Source organism: Capra hircus, chromosome 26 (assembly GCF_001704415.2).
Source record: "Capra hircus breed San Clemente chromosome 26, ASM170441v1, whole genome shotgun sequence".
NCBI classification, from domain to species: domain Eukaryota; kingdom Metazoa; phylum Chordata; class Mammalia; order Artiodactyla; family Bovidae; genus Capra; species Capra hircus.
The window spans coordinates 29,049,802-29,069,845 of NC_030833.1; the positions used below are offsets into that span (position 1 = coordinate 29,049,802).

Consider the following 20,044-nt stretch of genomic DNA (forward strand, 5'->3'; position numbering starts at 1 on the left):
CTTTAGATTTGGAGCTAACTCATTAATAAAGCAGATACTGAGGCTGCTATTAACATTGAAAAAGCAATATTCCTCAGTAGTATTTCTTTTCCTGTGGAGAAAGTGTATTGCATTATTGTTGTTGTTCAGTTGCTTAGTTGTGTCCCACTCTTTGCAACCCCATGGACTGTAATACGCCAGGCTTCCATGTTCTTCACCATCTCCCAGAATTTACTCAAACTAATGTTCATTGAGTTGATGATGCTATCCAACCATCTCATCCTTTGTCACCCCCTTCTCCTCTTGCCCTCAATCTTTGCAGTGAAGTTTTAACTTTTCCCCTTTTCAGTGAGAAGAGATACCATCAACTTCACCTAAGCAGAATGGTTAGAAACTTTGAGCCGCTTATTCTTCTTGATTTACCTGATTACTTCTTGATTTACTCAACTATCCTATTCTCCTTACTTTACTATCCAGCTCCCTGCTTTTTCTCCAACACCCATACTTTCTACCTCTCAGGGCTTCTTTCTCTAGCCAACCCCACCACCTACCTCTACTAGTTATATTCAGGCTTTTTAGCACTAAACCACTTGTACTAGGACTTTCTGCAGGCAACAGAACAAAGCCAGAGCAGGTGAGAGAAGCCTGCTTCTTCAGAGCTACAAAGAAAGGCAAAACGCTCCACCACAGTGGGTGGGCCAGCAGTCAGGGCGCGTAGCAAGGCATTTCGGTGGTTAGCACCTGCAGGTTCAGAGCTGACAGTGCGCTGTAATAAGATTCATCTCTGCTCACTTAACTGATGTGGGCTTTATGGTAAATGTTCTCTTGCTTAATTACTTTGGCAGAGTCGCTGATTGCCTTTCCTGAGGAGTTCTAAAAGATACCCCTGGGATGGAGCATAAACCCCTTTTCATGTCTTTTAATTTCATTCTTTACTTGGAGTAGTTGAAAACCAGTATGTGATCCATATGCCCACCTTCCTCTCTCTGATGACATGAACATCAGGCCCACTCCTTGCTAGTGTGGTGTCCGTATGGCGCACACTGGACTCACCCAGGAATCTGGTCAGCTGCCTTCCGTTTTTACCCACATGAGATCCCCATTCCTCCCTCTCCACCACTGAAGTATATGCACAGCTCTTCCCACTTAGTTTGGAATCCATGTGCCTGTTTTTCTCTAACTATAGCATGGGATCCATAGAATATTCCCTGCTCTCCCCAGTCTAGCATGTGATTCACTAAATTAATTTCCCTATTTTTGAAGTGATAGGAAAAGAAGCCTAAGTTAGTCAGTTACTTCTTTTTTTTTTTTTTTAACCATCCTGTCCCCCATACTCAAAATTTTAAATGTCTTATAATAAGTTAATTAATTGTGCTGATGGGAATGAGGTATAATTAAAATGTTTCAGGGTTTTGGCACATGTCAGTTTTTTTGTTTTTGTTTTTTTTTAAGTTCTCAGGTCACATTCAAGGGTTTGGAATGTTTACTGTTAATTAAAAATAGATCACTTCTTGGGGTTTTGAACTGATCTCCACTGCCTCAGAAGTCCTTGCAGGTATGTATTAGGATTTTCTTGTATCCTGAAATAAAGTAGAAAGTCTTTTAGACATTTTCACATGGCCCATTTTGTTCCTTTATAGTCGCTAATTTCTGAGAGTGTAGAGGGGCCTTGCTTCTGGAGACAAGAAATCCAGGGCTAAACTACTAATTGCAGAGGGTATCAAAGGTTTGCATCCTGCAGCTCGAGGAACTCTACAAGCAGCTGCTGGCCTGCCACTAGAACAAAGTAAGGGAATCTGTAGCACAGAATGATGGGATGTGAGCAGGGGGAGGCTTATCTTGTAGGTGTTTTGTCCTAGGAAAGTTTTGGAGCCTCTGTTCATTTATTGAGAGAAAGCGTTGATAAAAAGCAAGCATTTCTAAGGGGCATAGATTAAGTGATATCTTCTATGGAAATGTACATGGTCCATTTGACTTTGTGGTTCCTTCGTCTCCTGTGGTTCATTTTTCTTCATTTACTTTCATTATGATTGTGGAAAGAGTGAAACAAAGTCAGGCTGGTATCTAAAAAGCAAGAAAGAATTCTGTTTCCCTCTCTTGGCAGTGCTAGAAGAGATAATTTAGCCAAAATGTAAAGCCCATGGTATCTCACTTGGCTTAAATGTATGGTTTGGGGCCACAGTAACTAGAAATTAGCTCATTTTTCAAGCAAAGTAGCTATAACCAATTGCTTAATTTCCAGCAGGTGATGAGGCAGAAACCTACATTGGGCAAAATCATGCATCAAGGTAGAAATCTCAAACTGCCAAAATGCGTAGCCATGCACAGCTTCAGAAAATGAAGCAACTGCCCCTCAGGCCATGTACATTTCATATACATTAACTCTTTCTTGTTTCCCTCCAGTTAATGAATTGTGAACTTTCATTTGTCTAATGTAGAGACTAGAAAAATGTCCACTAGGTGAATAACTTGCCGAGTGTGACACATGTGCTTCTCACCTAGAAATCAAGAGAGAGACTGACTTAAATCATTCCCCAAGTTAAAACCTGAGGGTTACCATGGTGTAGTTTGAGACTACACCATTCACTGTTCCATTTCCTTCAGTCAGTAAGTTTATGGTGGTTTAGTTGCTAAGTCGTGTCCGATTCTTACAACCCAATGAGTTTATGTATACTAATAAATCAAATTCTCTTGGCCAATTTACAGACTTTGGATCATTGAATAAAGCATGCAACTAGATGTATTGGCCAGTAGCTCATCCTTCCTGATGGCTGTCAAAATGTCTTCTATAGTAAGGGTGCATTTTTGCGTCTCTGGTCTTGAAAAGAATGGCCACAGAAACAGCAGTATAAAGAAGGGGATATTTGGCATGCACGGGTTAAGACCTAGAACATAAAGGGTAAGTTAGAAGAAACAGGTCACTTGCTGAAGTTTTGACTAGATAGTTTCAAAGTGAAAAGGTTAAAAGGTATGCTTGTTTGAGGTTTTATTTTGTTTAATGTTAATCAGCAGAATCTCTGAGGCTTGTAATACACTGCTGTTAACAGGCATCAAGGGAAATTGCTTTTTTTGTTGTTGTTGTTGAATTGGATGGGCTGAAGATTCATTGACTTCATGAAGAGGGAAGCTTATTACTGCATGAAATGGGAGTATATGAGGCAATTCTGAAGGTGAAAAGATATGTTAGTTTAAAGTTAAATAACCCAGCCTCAGAGGAACCGTTTTAATCACTGCCACATACCACTCAGTCATACCTTCACCCTTTCTCAGAAGCCAGTCTTGTAACCTGTGTGTTTGAAGGTTTCCCAGGTTGAAGCAGGTATGAATATGGTGGTTTTCTTGTCCCCTTTTTTTCCCTTGTCTTTTTTTTTTTGGCCATGTCATGTGGCCTGTGGGATCTTGGTTCCCCAACCAGGGATCAAAGTCATGTCCTCTGCAGTCCTGCACTGGTATCAAGGACTCCTGACCCCTGGACCATCAGGGAAATATCTTTAATTCCAGATATCTGGGGATATACTCTGTAGTACAGATCACTGGACTGCTCTTTTGGGTCTAGGAAAACGGAAGCTGCTTGAGGGGATAAGTTTTCTTTAGGGTAAGTTATGGTTATATAGGAAGACACAAAGAAAAGCTTTAGAAAGGAAACCCAACTAGATGAAGAATACTTCTCTGGTACTCAGAGAGCTTGGTGTCTTGCCCAAGGTCTTGCAGCGTAGAAGTAGAGAAATCAGAATTTTAACTCAGGTCTAGTGCCTCTAAAGCTTTGTTTTTTACATTATGTGAATTATGTTGTGCAGGGAAATGATGGTGTTTTAACTGGGGCTTCCAAAAGGAAAACTAAGACTTTGGCTTTTGGTGATGAAAAAAAATAGTATTCCATGTCCAGGAGATGGTGGAGGACAGGGAAGCCTGGCATACTGCAATCCGTGGGTCGCAAAAAGTCAGACACAACTTAGCAACTGAACAACAACAGTGTGAAGAAAACCATGTAAACAAAGCATGATATACAGGTGTACATGTTTAGCAAGTATTTGAGAATACAGGACTATAGCTTAATGAGACTGGGCTTGAAATCCAGATGTATCAGGCTTTCAGTATTCACCCATAATCAGACCTTTTAATGTAAATCTGTGGCCTTATAAGAATAGTGTTAGGGTGAAACTTTTAGAAATTATCCTCATATGTACCTTGTTGCATATACCAGTTATGTTCCCTCTGTCCTTGGAATCAGAGCTACAGAGTCTGCCTGTAAACAATCTTTGCCTATTTTTCTCCTTTGTGCCTGAAGAATTTACATAGCAGCTTTTAGAGACAGTCTGCTTTCTCAGATGTCTTAGTAAGGAAACAGGCACCATGTTCCGAGCTTCTGGATGAAACTATTATTTATTTATTGTTTTATAAAAGACCCTTAGAGACTTCTGTCTGTGAAAGGTAGCTGGGATTGTGAAAAATTGCATGTTAGGAGGATTTGCCTTAGATTTGCATTGGATATAAGGAAGAACCCACAGTTTCTCCTAAGCTACATTGCTTGCCTTTTTAAGGTAACATTTCCATGCATTTCCTGGGTAAGTTGAGCATTAACTGTGTGTCTCAGCCATCATCCATCCAGCACTGGGAAAAAGAAAGCCACTTTGCAGAGTCATGAGTCAGAGAGAATAAGTTAAAAATGGACCAAGAAATCCCCAGCCAGTTTGTAGCTCAGCCTTGTTGTTCCATCTGTCCACTTCATTTTGCTTCAGGTTATATAAGTGACCCCTGTCTTCAGCAGTAAGAAGTTGACAGTTGCATTGGAGGGTGGCCCAGATTCTTGCCCTTAAAGGTGCTTTGGGTGCAAATCCATCCCTTACTGTGACTGACTTCAGCAGTTTCCCTTTCTATGACATTGTCTATTTCTTCTTCCTTTCCCTTTTTGGAACTTTCCAAGTCAGTAGCATTTAGGAGACCCAGAGTATAACACCAGAGTATAACACACTCCCCAATACCTCTCCCACTCCCTACCCCTAAACAAACAAACAAAAATTCAGGCTTACTTTTAGAAGATACTAGGTTATTTTTATAAGAAATGCCAAAAATCTTTTCCCTGACCTCCTCATATGACTGGAAAGGAAGAGGAAGCTTTACTGTCTTCATTGACAACTTTTGTTCCTTCTTTTGGGGACAGCTGTTCATGTCTAAGTCACCTTTTCTTCCGGGTTGGGGATAAAGCATTTTTATTGTTATTTTCATGCTTTTGGAAAGTAGCTGGTGATCATGAACCTTCTTACTTGTGGTGAGACTGGACAAAAACCTTCATAAACTTTAATTTATTCAGTTTTGCTAAAGGCTTGGGAATATATTGGTGAACAAAATAAATTTGGTCCCTGCTTTCATGGTGCATTCAGTTCCAGTGTGAGGAAAACTGATGGTTTGGTAAGAATTTATATTCCCTTTCCTCACTAAGTTGTACTTCCAGACTCCTTCCCCTTTCCTTAGGCCTTATTTCTTTAAATCCTATTCCTAGTCTTGGATGGATGGCTCTCTCCGAGTAATGTAGGCAGCTCCAGTTATTTCTCAAAAACAAAAAAGTAGTCAAAAGTGTTGAGACTAGGAGAACCTTCTTTCTCCCCCTTCAGTCTACCCGTAACATTTTATTCCAAGGAGTTCTGTGTTCAACAGCCAGAAGTTGACGTGGTTTGACAAATGCAGACCTTTTCATCTGAAGATATCATGCATGTTGCCGGGAGTTGAACTTCTCTTATCTCCGGGCAGAGTTGTTCCTCCCTGCACATGTGGCTTGCAGTGTCAGTGCCCATATCTCTGCTCCCTCTTATGGCACTGACCACAGAGGCTTCTCTAGACGCTCCTTAGACTCTATCTGCTCTAATTTATGACAGAGTGGCCCAGTGAGCTTCTTTTCCTCTTGCCACCAGCATCATGGGCATACACAAGCTCTAGGAAAGTTATCTGGGTGAGAGAATTCTATGTGCAATTGTTTGCTAAGGAAAGCAGCTTGCTCAAGAACTGCTGGAGTCGAGGATGCCTTAAGCCAAGACTGGCGTGCTGCAGTCCACGGGGTCTCAAAGATTCAGACACAACTGGGCGACTAAACAACAATTCATATGTTATAACTCAGACATTTAACGTGTGCAACTCATTGTTGTTTAATATACTCACAAGGTAATAGAATTATCACCACAATCTACTTTTAGAATGTTGTCCCCCCAGAAAGGTACTCCGTATCCTTTAGCAGTCCATCCCCATTTCTCCTCTAACCCTTCCCTTAGCCCCAAGCAACCACTAATTTATTTTCTGTCTATATAAATTTGCATGTTCTAAACCTTTCTTGTAAATGAAATAGTATATTATGTGGCCTTTTGTGTCTGGTTTCTTTCACATAACAACTTTTTTAAGATTCATTCATATGTTAACATTTATCAGTACTTCATTCCTTTTTGTGGGTGAATAATATTGAACTATAGCTATACCACATTTTATCCATGTGGGTTATTTCTACTTTTTGGATATTATGAATAATGCCACTGTGAACAATTATGTACAAGTTTTTGTGTAAACATAATGTTTTCATTCTTTTGGGCATGTAAGAGTAGGATTTCTGGGTCATAGAATAACTCTGTGTACCAACATTTGAGGAACTTCCAAACCACTTTCCAAAGTATCTGTACTATTTTACTATCCCACCAGCAATGTATAAGAGTTCTAATTTCTTCATGTCCTTGCCAACACTTGTTAACTGTCTTTATGGTTATTATGATCCTAGTGGGTGTGAAGTGGTATCTGACGGGGGGTTTTCATCAGATACATGATTTGCAAGTATTTTCTCCCATTCTGTGGGTTGTCTTTTCACTTTCTTGATGGTTATCATTTGCAGCACAGAAGTTTTTAAACTTGACCTACTTTTTTTTTGTCACTTGTGCTTTTGTTACCCTAAGGAATCATTGCCTCACCCAAGTTCGTGAAGATGTATTCTCATGTGTTCTTCTAAAAGTTTTATGGTTTTTAGATCTTATAGTAAATCTACGTTCCATTTTGAGTTAATTTTTGGGTATAGTATGGGTATAGTATGTGGTTCAGCTTCATCCCTTTCCATGTAGATATTCAGTTGTCCAGCATCATTTCTTGCAAAGATTCTTCTTTTCCAACTTGATTGTTTTGCTATCTTTGTCAAAGAGAAACCTTAGTCAGTGCATAATGGTTGTTTTCTCATTCATTATCCACTTACACCTTCCTCTTCTTCCCTATTCCTCCTCTCCTTTCAAGTCTCCTTTTCAAAAATACTTTGCAGCATGAGCGTTTTCCATTGGCAAAGGCTAGATTTTGTTTGAATACCTGAAAGGCTGATATTAGATGAAAGCCAACCTCAGTATACAAAAGGAATTCCTTGGCAGTCTAGTGGTTAGGACTCTGTGCTTTCACTGCTGAAGGCCCTTTTTGAATGAAATAAGTCGTGAGGGAATTAAAATCATACTTTGATCACTCATCTTCTGATAGAAAAAAACTGCCATTTCCTGTCTGGAAACCTAAAATTTTAGACTTCAGCACGTGACAGTTGCTACCTGTTTTGACAGGTTTTGATCAATGAAAATGAGAGAGCTACAATTAGAATGACTTAGTAGTCTCCTCCTCTCCTCCCAGATGTTCAGAAGAAATGATGGTAGATCATTTTAGAGGTGGTACCAGTGAGAAGGAAAGCCTGAAGAAAAGAGAGAGATTCCTCCTTCATCCATAAATCTCGTATCTCATTGTTCTCCCACTGAGAGCTGGTCAGGCATGAGTTTAATTCTGGGGGCTACCCCAGGTGGGGCAGCGTGAAATCACAACCCAGGTGAGCCCTGGTAGCCTCCAGACTTCTGGGGAAGGAGAAGCTAAGTATTTCAGTCACTGCAAAGGTATGTGTCACTCAGTGTGGGCTGACTTAGCCTGATTTTAGTGTTTTGTCATCTCTTTGCTGCCTCAGAACATACTTCCATTTCAACAGTATGAAGTCCTGAGCACTTGAATAGGAAGCTTCCAAACCCTGTCTGAAATGCCTTGCTAAAGAGCACGGAGGGAGAACAGCCAGTGTCAGACTGTTTTTCTTCCCTCTTAGACCTAGCACCCTGCACCTGGTATCCCCAGAAAATCAGATTAGTACTCAGATTTTACAGATAACAGTCCCAAATAAACAGCAGGAAGAGTAAAGCAGAGGCGTATACTGTGTCCTGTGTGGGTCCTGAGTTAGAGATTATTAACTGAATTTACACTGTTCCACCCGTCTCAGGTTTCTAAACAGTCCCTTAAGTTGCCTGGTAGGAGACCTTCATCACTTGCAGAGATCTGAGGCTCTGGGAAGAGAATGTCACAGGTTAGGTTGAAGGATAATTTTATGTTCGTTCCAAATATAAATTCTCAGACTGACAAATCTATCATACTCTTAGGATAAGTTTGCCTAAACATCATCAGCGTACATGCGCTGCAGTATCAAGCATAGGGCATCCATAGACCCAGCTGATACTTGGCAGATGTAACAGTTAGAAGGGAAGAAAATAAGTATACTTTCTGAAGATGGTACCTTCTGATATTTTTTTCTTTCTCTCCTCCATCTCCTCTCTCCTTTGTTTCTTGCTCTGAGCTCCTTCCGTGTCTTTCTTTCTTCCCTCTTTTTCTTTCTCCTTCCTCTCTCATTTCTTTCTTGCTTCCTTGCTTTCTTTCTTGGCAAGAAAATTCCTCTGATAGGAAGGGAATAGAATTACAACATCCCTATCTGTTCTGTTCCCAGGGATTATTCCATTGTCCTCACCAGCTTCTCTGGATTGCCACCTGGGCCCCAGTGGCTGCTACCATCCCACCCAGATACACATTAGGCTGTTTTGGAGTTAAACTGTGGAAAATTCTGAAAGAGATGGTAATACCAGACCACCTAACCTGCTTCTTGAGAAATCTGTATGCAGGTCAGGAAGCAACAGTTAGAACTGGACATGGAACAACAGGCTGGTTCCAAATAGAAAAAGGAGTACGTCAAGGCTGTATATTGTCACCCTGCTTATTTGACTTCTATGCAGACAGAGTACATCATGAGAAACGCTGGACTGGAAGAAACACAAGCTGGAATCAAGATTGCTGGGAGAAATATCAATAACCTCAGATATGCAGATGACACTGCCCTTATGGCAGAAAGTGAAGAGGAACTAAAAAGCCTCTTGATGAAAGTGAAAGTGGAGAGTGAAAAAGTTGGCTTAATGCTCAACATTCAGAAAACGAAGATCATGGCATCTGGTCCCATCACTTCACGGGAAATAGATGGGGAAACAGTGGAAACAGTGTCAGACTTTATTTTGGGGGGCTCCAAAATCACTGCAGATGGTGACTGCAGCCATGAAATTAAAAGACGCTTTCTCCTTGGAAGAAAAGTTACGACCAACCTAGATAGCATATTTAAAAGCAGAGACGTTACTTTGCCGACTAAGGTCCGTCTAGTCAAGGCTATGATTTTTCCAGTAGTCATGTCTGGATGTGAGAGTTGGACTGTGAAGAAGGCTGAGCGCCGAAGAATTGATGCTTTTGAACTGTGGTGTTGGAGAAGACTCTTGAGAGTCCCTTGGACTGCAAGGAGATCCAACCAGTCCATTCTGAAGGAGATCAGTCCTGGGTGTTCTTTGGAAGGAATGATGCTAAAGCTGAAGCTCCAGTACTTTGGCCACCTCATGCGAAGAGTTGACTCATTGGAAAAGACTGTGATGCTGGGAGGGATTGGGGGCAGGAGGAGAAGGGGACGACCGAGGATGAGATGGCTGGATGGCATCAATGGCTCGATGGACTTGAGTCTGAGTGAACTCCAGGAGTTGATGATGGACAGGAAGGCCTGGCGTGCTGCGATTCATGGAGTTGCAAAGAGTCAGACCCGACTGAGCAACTGAACTGAACTGAACTGAACTGTTCTCCAAACCTAGGCACATCAAAACAAAAATGTAATTCTAGTTCAGTTGAGTCAGGATTTTTTTCACTTTTCAAAAAAATCTTTTACTAAGAAATTTAAAGAAGACCTTAAAAAAAAAAAACCTACAAAAGCATGAAATAGATGTATTTATAGAACGTAATTTCTGTTTTCCAAAATAACTGAGGTCTGATACTAGATTGATTTATCTATTGTATTTCCTTTACTCAATGCCATCACTCTTGGGAGCTGAATTCTGTGACTCTGACTCTATCCTGGGTTAACTGTAAGTTAGTGCTGTTGCTAGGATTGGTGGGATTCTCAGTTCCCTATACCTGGCCCCCCTGTCTTCTCATTGGGTTTAGCCCCCGGTTTTTCTTTCTGTTTCTTTCTGTTTTTCTTCAGTAGTTCCTGGACTGTTGTCATTCCTGCCAGTATCCTCAAACTTTGCTTTCTGAATGAGAAAAATATTTGACACCCCCCCAACTTGATTACAGTGGATATTTTGGATTTAGACCAAACTCCACAACCTTAACTTGCAGATAATAACATCTCTACCCTTCTTGACAGTCTCTTGGAAAAGAAGTTACCAAAACTTGCCTCTTGTGCCTGACTCATTTCTGTCCTATTTGATTTAGTCATTCACTGAATATTTATTGAGTACCAGCTGTGTGCCAGGCATTGTGCTAGATATTTAACATTGCTTTACTATATACATATTGCATGAATCCTCTTAAGATTTAGTTCCCTCTTTGAACAAACATTTATTGTATGCCTGCAATGTACTATTCCTAGTTACTATGCTAAAACAGATATTATTATTCCCATTTTATCCCTCTGGCAAAATATACAGCTTCCAAAAATCATTGAGAAAAACATTGGTCAAACTGGTATTCCACACCATGATTTTCTTTTTAAATTTCTGGCTTATACTTCTGATATTTGGGTTAGATTAAATTCTTTACTATCAGTAAATTATATTAAAAGAATATATTGATTTCTATTATGCTGTCATACACACATTTTAATAACTTTCAGTTCAGTTCAGTCGCTCAGTCGTGTCCGACTCTTTGCGACCCCATGAATCGCAGCACGCCAGCCCTCCCTGTCCATCACCAGCTCCCAGAGTTTACCCAGACTTATGTTCATCGAGTCGGTGATGCCATCCAGCCATCTCATCCTCTGTCGTCCTCTTCTCCTCCTGCCCCCAATCCCTCCCAGCATCACAGTCTTTTCCAATGAGTCAACTCTTTGCATGAGGTGGCCAAAGTATTGGAGTTTCAGCTTGAGCATCAGTCCTTCCAATGAATACCCAGGGCTGATCTCCTTTAGAATGGACTGGTTGGATCTCCTTGCAGTCCAAGGGACTCTCAAGAGTCTTCTCCAACACCACAGTTCAAAAGCATCAATTTTGGAACAATTTTAAAATTACAGGAAAAAGTGCAAAGATAATGCATAGAGTTTCTATATGCCCCTCAACCTAGTTTCTCCCCTCTTACATTACCATGGTATGTTTATCAACACTAAGAAACAGGCATTGATATGTTACTATTAACTAAACTCCATATTTTGTTTGGGTTTCAACAGTTTATCCTTTGATGTCCTCTTTCTGTTCCCAGATCCAATTCAGAGCCTCAGGTTGCATTTAGTCATATCTCACCAGTGGGCTCTGGTCTATAACTCTTCCTCAAGTTTTGTTTTTCATGACCTTGACAATCTTGAGGAGTAACTGGCAAGGTATTCTCTAGAATGTACCCCAGTGTGGGTTTGTCTGATGTTTTTCTTGTTCTTAGATTGAGATCATGAATTCCTAAAAGTACACGATAGAGATGAAGTGCCCTTCTTACCAGACCATACCAGGGGTTACATGACATCACTGGTGATACTCATCTTCATTACTTGGTTGAAGTAGGTTTGCCAGGATTCTTTACTGTCAAGTTACTATTTTTCCCTTTTGCTACTCTATGGAGATAAGTCTAGCTTACTCTCAGTGATAATGGGAACTAAACTCCACCTCATAAAGAGGAGAGTATCTGCACATATTATTTGAAATTGTTCTGTTAGATTTTTCTCTTCTCCCCATTAACCTCTAGTCTAAAACCTGTGTTTTTTATACTCTTCTTGTTCAGTCGCTAAGTCATGTCCATCTCTTTGCAACCCTGTGAACTGTAACACACCAGGCTTCTCTGTCCGTGCTTCTCTGTCCATCACTATCTCCTGGAGTTTGCTCAAACTCATGTCCATTGAGCCAGTGATACCATCCAACCATCTCATCCTCTGTCACCCCGTTCTCCTCTTGCCCTCAGTTTTTCCTAGCTTCGGGGTCTTTTCCAATAAGTCAGCTCTTCACGTCAGGTAGCCAAAGTAATGGAGCTTTAGCTTCAACATCAGTCCTTCCAATGAATATTCAGGGTTGATTTCCTTTAGGATTGTCTGATTTGATCTCCTTGCTGTCCAAGGGACTCTGAAGAGTCTTCTCCAGCACCACAGTTTTGAAAGCATAAATTCTTTGGTGCTCAGCCTTCTTTATGGTCCAGCTCTCAAATCCATACATGACTATTGTTCTACTCTACTAGACAAGAAATCACAGAGATCTATACTAAAGCATTGGTTTCAGGGAAATTTATTTCAGATTTCAGAGGTTTTTAAGAGATAGATTTGATATGTCTTGGTGACCCTAAAGAGAGAATGTTTGAAAACAACATTCAGATTTTGGTTTGAATGGCTGGAAATAAAATTTTGGTTCAAAGTATTAACTAACAAATGTAATGGTTGTAGGCTTTGGGAAATCTTAGGTTCTTCAGAGACTATATTCAACCCACATGTTGGTCCAGCTTCATTGAATGCCCTGTTCTCCTGAGTAAGAGCAGAGCAAAGTATTTTTTTTTTCTAACTGAAACACAAGGGCTGCCTGGTGGACAGCCTGCTAAGCCCTGTTTCTCATCTGAAGGATGCTAGGTTTTGACTTTTGTTTGGTTGTGAGATTTTCCTCTAGTTCATTTACAGAGCAGGCATACTTGGTTCTGTTCTCTGCCTAATAAATTATTAAACCTTTCCCATTTTAGAGTAATCACTTCACCCCATGTGACTTCATGTTCATAAGAGGACAGTTACCTTCCGAGAGTCACACCCATGGTCTCATACTCTAAATCAGAGGGTAGCTGATACTTGTTTTTAACTCATTTATCTTCTTATTCCATCTGGTACTGTATTAATGTTAATTCTCTGTTTCAGAGCCATCATCAACCACTTTAACCCCAAAATTGAATCCTACGCTGCTGTGAATCACATATCCCAACTGTCAGAGGAGCAGGTAAGCCACTACTTCCCTCAGAGTGGCCCTTATTGGTGGCCAGCATCAAGTCCTCTCAGATGGCAGAGGGATTCTGTGACTGAGCTTCTAGTGGGAGTGGCAAGAGCCAGACTGCTTAAGAGGAATTAGTAAGGGATTTGTTGATAGTACTTTAATTAGAATTATGGCTTCTGCTTTTGTGCCATATGAAAGGTTCATTTAATTATGTAAAAGATAATGTAGGTGAAATTTTGGTGAATTGTTATTTTAGTGTGGGTGATAAGGCATTTCTTTTTTTTTTTAATTTTAAGCAGAGAGTAATTTTGACTTTTGAAAATAAGAAATGAAAACTTAGAAATGGTTGAAACTGCCAGTTAGAAAAACCCTGAGTTCAGCTTAATTTGATGTTGTTTGTCTCCTTAAAATATGAACCCTCCTTGGGGCAGATTTGCGTTAGAATTGAGTTCTGTGTGCCTTGAGCAATTCTTTCTGAGCAGGTTTTTCTGTGGTATGAACTGTGGCACATGCAGATAGTGTTGTGTGTTTGTTTTCCTTGAGTCTGGCCTGATTTCCTCTTTTCCCAAAGAGAAGAGCCCTCGGCTCTGCATTATATAAAAATAAGATGGGGCTTTAGTGTAGCATGGTATCAAACTTGATGTTTCAGAACAGGACTTTGAGTCTTGTTTTCAAAAGCACAAAATGAGACATATATTCATACGGTCTCCCTTCCTTCTCACCCTACTCCCAAGTTGAAGGGCCTGGGTGTTCATGAGGTGAGAGTCCAGATATAGGCGCCAAGTCAAATAAAAAAACAAAATCACCTATGCTCTGCTTTCCCTTTTTTGGCCTTTGCATCAGTGTAACCCTTCTATGAGCCTCTTGCTGGCAGGGCCAGCTAGCCAGCTGTGGCGTGATTGTGTGTTCAGTGTTCCTAAAAGCTATTTCGTTGGCCAAATGAGGCACCAAAGCAAGCCTTTGCCTAACAGACAGCTTCTCAGTATTCCCACCAGTGGCTCTTTCCTCAGCCAGATGGATAGGACTCAATTAGTCTATCAGTTTTCCCTTTGACATATTTATTCTCCTTTGTGAGGCCAGCTGTGGGAATTCATCCTCTTATTTAAACCACTTTGATAAATGGCTTTCATTTTTCTTTTTTCCTCTTCTGCCTATGGAGCAGCCCTAAGTCCCGTTCAGGACTTTGATGCCACTGCTCTCTGTGAGGTGCTTCAACATCCTACCTTTTTCCTGTTGAACCAGTTCAGATCAGTTTTGTTATATCGTTTTTATGCAAAAGAATTCAACATCTTGAGCTTTGTATAGTGAAAGAAGGGGTGACTTTCCTATCACAGTGAGCTCTGTTTAGTCTAAAAGCTTTTTTTTTAAAAAAAAAAAAAAAGAGGAAGACACATTTTTTTCCCAGTCAGCCACGTGCAGTATTCATCCCCCAGCAGCTTGGGAAGGTCAGGCTGAAATCTTTCTACAGCAGTAGCAGCCACAGACCAATAATAAAAATCCATTCTGGCGCATGAGGCAATCTGGAAAAGGATGATTAGCAAGCACGTGTCCTCACCCCCACTCCAACTTCTTTCAGAGTTAAATGAAGTGATGAAAGTGCCTCTCAGAAAGCCAGAGATGAGGTGACTTCTATAGAGTGGAAGAAAACACAGCCCTATTTGAAAATGAGGAAGGGGAAGTAGCTCTCAAAGATTTCTTTTCTTAATAAATAATATTGCATATCTGCTGTGTAGAAAGAGTGGTGCTGGGTAGCAGGGATCAGTAGTGAATAATCTAAGTGTAGTCCTTACTGTCATGGAGTTTGTGTATACTCACCTCTTTTAACAATCCTTTTCACTTGGGTAGTGGAGGAAGGGTGATTCTATTCTGGGACCCTTTTCGAAACTGCCCTCAAAATAGTTGTTGCTTCTCTTCCCTAACTGACTCTGAAGGGCAATAAATGACAGCATTAGAGTACACTTGGTTTTATTCTCAGCACTATCAGGTTAAAAGTATTTTGACTCCTTGTTAATCTCCAGCATGTGTTGGAGCACTTCTCTCCCTTAATGATATCACTTAATGCTGATATCACGAATGTTAAGTGTATTCACAGCTTCCAGAAGAACTGGGTTTGGGATGCAATAGGCCCTGCAAGGACTTCCCTTTCAGTCATGTGGTTAAGACTCCACGCTTCCAATGCAGGGGGCACGGGTTTGATTCCTTGTCAGGCAACTATGATCCCACAGGCCACGTGCACCCCGCCCCGCCCCGCCCCGCCCCCAGCGAAAAAAAGATAGGACCTGCAGTTGTTAGCAGCAAACTAAGTAGAAAGAGGAAATTGGGAACTTAATCCCCAAGTAGATTCTGAAGTTCTATTAAAGTAAACCTAAAGACCATGGATAGGCATTAACTGGGGTTTATTAAGCTTAGTAAGACAGCAGATAAGAGAGGACTCTTTGCTAGATCTGCCTGCTCAGGCAGCCATTTTCTTCTGGCAAGAGATTTATGACTGTTTGAGTTCTGACAACCCCCAGACACATTCTAGCAGTCTGTTTGAGGCATTTCAAGATGATGCTTGTAAATCCATTATTGCTTATCAAACAGAGCCCAGTCTCTCACACTGGGTTTATTTTCAGGTGTCCAGATGATAGGTGACATTTTTTTGTTACTTCTCATTGGCTTCATGGAGAGCAAAGTTTTTTAATCAGTTAATACCCTCAGTGTGACTGAATAGTCATGCATTTTCTAGTGTAATAAAATGCATGCATTTTTATATTGTACACACAGGAGTCATATTTGTTTGGGGTTGATTGTGAACCTTGTACATATTAACTCTTCTTGTGTGCGTGTGTAAAATATACATAAAATTTACCAATTGAACAATTTTTAAGTATACAGTTCAGGGGTGTTAAGTACTTTCATATTGTTGTAACCATCACTGCTATCCATCTCCAGAACTTTCTCATCATTGCATGCTGAAATGCTATACCCATTAAACAGTAACTCCTCATTTCCCCTCCACCAAGCCCCTGGTAATCACTCTTCTACTGTTTGTCTCTATGTGGGAGCCTGGCAGGCTACAGTCCATGGAGTCGCAAAAGAGTTGGACACGGCTTAACAACACAACTTACTGTTATTAAACAACAATCTGACTATGCTAAGGGCCTCACAGAAAGTAGAATCATACAATATTTGTCCTTTTGTATATGGAGAAGGAAATGGCAATCCCAGTTTTCTTGCCTGGAGAATCACATGGAGAGGGGAGCCTTGTAGGCTACAGTCCATAGAGTCACAAAGAGTCAGACACAACCGAAGTGACTTAGCCTGCTCATATCTGGTTTATTTCTTTTAGCATAACGTCTTCAATGTTGTAGCATGTGTCAGAATTTCATTCCTTTCAAAGGTGAATGATATTCCATTGATGTGTATAGCACATTTTATTTATCCTTCTGTCCATCGATGGACATTTGGGCTGCTTCCACCTTGTGGCTACTGTGAAGAATGCTGTGAAATTGGTGTTTGAGTCCCTGTTTTCAGTTCTTTTGTGTATATACCCAGAAATGGAACTGCTGGATCAAATGGGAATTAATTCTGTGTTTAATTTTTTGAGAAGCTATCATGGTGTTTCCCAGATTGGTCGCACCTAAAATATAAAATTATTCCAATTTTTCCTGTTTTTGGATAATAGCCATCTTAATGAGGGTGAAGTAGTATCTCATTGTGGCTTTGTTATTTCCCTAATCATTATTAATGTTGAGCATCTTTTTATATTTTTATTGACCACTGTTTATCTTCTTTGGAGAAATTCTATTCAAGCCCCTTGCTCATTTTTTATTTGGATTGTTTGGATTTTTGTTGTTGAGTTTTAGGAATGTCTATATACTCTATAGATATTTATCCTTCATCAGATGTGTGATTTGCAAACATTTTCTCCCATTCTGTGGGGTTGCCTTTTATAGTTTTAGCTTTTACATTTAGGTCTTTGATGCATTTTAAATTAATTTTTGTATATGGTGTTTGGTAAGGGCACTTTGACCTCTTTTTGTATTTCACATATCTTTATGAATAAAGTTTATGGAGAAGGTAAAACTTGCTTTTCCAAGAACTGTGAAACTATTCTTAGTTATTCCCTTCTGCATTGGCTTGTCTTTAGTACATCTTATAAAAATTGTCCTTCAAGGCCCTTGCCCACCATTAGCTGGGATTTAGCTCCTTTCTCTTCTCAGTATGGCTTGTTGGTAAGCATCTATCTCTAGCCGGTAGAATCATTTGTTATGATCCTGTCCCTAACATGGTGATTGCAGCCATGAAATTAAAAGACACTTACTCCTTGGAAGGAAAGTTATGACCAACCTAGATAGCATATTTAAAAGCAGAGACATTACTTTGCCGACTAAGGTCTGTCTAGTCAAGGCTGTGTTTTTTCCAGTGGTCATGTATGGGTGTGAAAGTTGGACTGTGAAGAAAGCTAAGTGCCGAAGAATTGATGCTTTTGAACTGTGGTGTTGGAGAAGACTCTTGAGAATCCCTTGGACTGCAAGGAGATCCAACCAGTCTATTCTGAAGGAGATCAGCCCTGGGTGTTCTTTGGAAGGGCTGATGCTAAAGTTGAAACTCCAGTACTTTGGCCACCTCATGCGAAGAGTTGACTCATTGGAAAAGACTCTGATGCTGGGAGAGATTGGGGGCAGGAGGAGAAGGGGACGACAGAGGATGAGATGGCAGGATGGCATCACCGACTCGATGGACATGAGTTTGAGTGAACTCCGGGAGTTGGTGATGGACAGGGAGGCCTGGCATGCTGCGATTCATGGAGTCGCAAAGAGTCGGACACGACTGAGTGACTGAACTGAACTGAACTGTCCCTACCGGTGACATCCACCCTGATTTTCATTTTCCCATGAGGACAACTGAGTCTCACTCTCAAAACCTGTGGGATTCTCATAGATAAATCCCAATGACCCTTTTGTTTCTACTAAATAAATGTGGATGGGAGGGATTTAAGAGAAACTGTGGGCCCCACCCTAAGTCTTGGGTTTGGATGCTTTGAGGAAATCTTGTCTTGATGATTCAGTGCTCCCTTCAGGTAAGTGTGCTGGAATAGAAGAGCTCTTCAGGGGGTTCTCCTCCCTATCTTGTCCTATTTAAACTCTGATATACTCCGTCTCCTTCGTTCCTGTTTCAAATTAAGAAAAGAATTTATCATTGCTGGCTACATCCTGCTAGAAACGGATCTATACACTAGCTCATCGTTTGTTTTTTTTTAACTCATCGGTTTTTTAATCCAACGTCCAAGCATAGGCTTTAGAAAATTATTGAACACTCTGAAATTGTGCAAAATTAGGCATCTGTCCTTTTTTTCCCCCCTTGAAAAGGATCCATCTTTCTTAAAATTCTCAACCAGTGTTTGGCCCTTTCAACATACAAAGTTTTGTAGAAAATCACTGGCTTAGTTGTCTTGAATAGTACCTCATACTTTCCTTGACCCCAAAGCCATCAGACCTTTGAAAATGCCCTTTGAGGATCTTAAGCTCCTTTTAGACTATTTGCTATTTATTTTGGTTTGCAAATGCTATGGCATTAATTTGTATTAGCTCTAATTTCCTTATACCAAAGAGAGTTTCATAGCAGAACTTTACAGAAAGATTCTCTAGAGCCCTGAGTATCTAAAGAACATAGTGGCAATTTAGCATTCAAGACAAAACCTTCGCTGATCACCTGATTCCTTAAGCTTTCAGTTACATTCATGACCAGTTTTGTGCCATTGAAATATCCCATTGGAAAGCAAGTAAGTGATTGGCCCACTCTTAACTTTCTTCAATCTTCATTCAATTCTCAGTATTTTAGCATTTAATGCTTTATGCTTCAGATCATCCTAGGCATTTAAGGGATACAGAAGTATGATAAAGAGCCTTTGTTCTCAAAGGATAAAATAAGTGTGAAAGATGGCTTAAGCTGGCTTATTATCAATAGCTGACCAGTACTAACAATAGGATATGTAGGTTCCTATTAGAGAAAGATCTCTGTGGGTTGTGGTGGTGGAAAGGCCATGTGGAAGAGAGAAGAATTGAGTTGGGCCTTGAAAGGGGAAGGATAGGAATTGGATAAATGGAGAGGCGTAGATTGTAAAATATCCCCAAAGCCAGGACCTGAAAAGGACAGAAAGAGTGGGAAGAGTCCCAGAGTGTGTCTGCCTTGTCCTCAGGTCCCAGGGCACCCAGAGACTGGATGACTTAGATGTATAATTCAGTCATTTAAATTGTTAGCACATCTTCCATAGTCCCTAGTGTATCGACACTCATCCCTGTCCTAATTATACCTCCTTTGATTCAGTTCACAAGCATTCATCAAAGGCCTGGTATGAGCCACCCTCAATGCTAGTAGGCATATTATTAGACCTACTAAGCAAACCTCTCTTTTTTTTCCTGGTATAACAAATATAGCAAACACATATAACAAAACACATAACATACAAACAAATATAACAAAATTTACCATCTTAACCATTCTTAACTGTACACTACAGTAGTGTTAATATGTACATTGTTGTGCAGTTATCTCTAGAAATTTCTCATCTTTCAAAACTGAAACTGTTTATTGAACAACTTCCCTTCCCTCCCCTCTGCCTTGCAGAATTAAACAAAAAATGCTTCATATGTGATTGAGTGAAAGTTACATGGGAAGCTGAGTATTTATTTTCATCTATTAGTAATCTTTCTAACCCTTTTTGATTTTCTCCTGATCCTAAGATAAGAATCACTATAAATAACTTCTGGGTGTTTAGAAATCCTAACGAAATCTAGCTTTATTTTCCCAGAGAAGAGTGAGATACTAACAAGAGGAGAGTCCATGTTTGTGAGGCAAACACT

The 20,044-nt window shown here is 40.3% G+C and overlaps 1 protein-coding gene across 3 annotated transcripts in view; it reads left to right on the forward strand.

Moving 5' to 3' along the window:
* C26H10orf76 (chromosome 26 C10orf76 homolog) overlaps positions 1-20,044 on the forward strand; it is a 167,776-nt gene that overhangs the window by 122,273 nt on the left and 25,459 nt on the right. For all 3 annotated transcript variants that reach the window (XM_018041317.1, XM_018041319.1, XM_018041318.1), the window contains one exon: positions 13,124-13,202. In XM_018041317.1, coding sequence (XP_017896806.1) covers positions 13,124-13,202 — 79 coding nt within the window. The remainder of the gene's footprint in view (positions 1-13,123; positions 13,203-20,044) is intronic.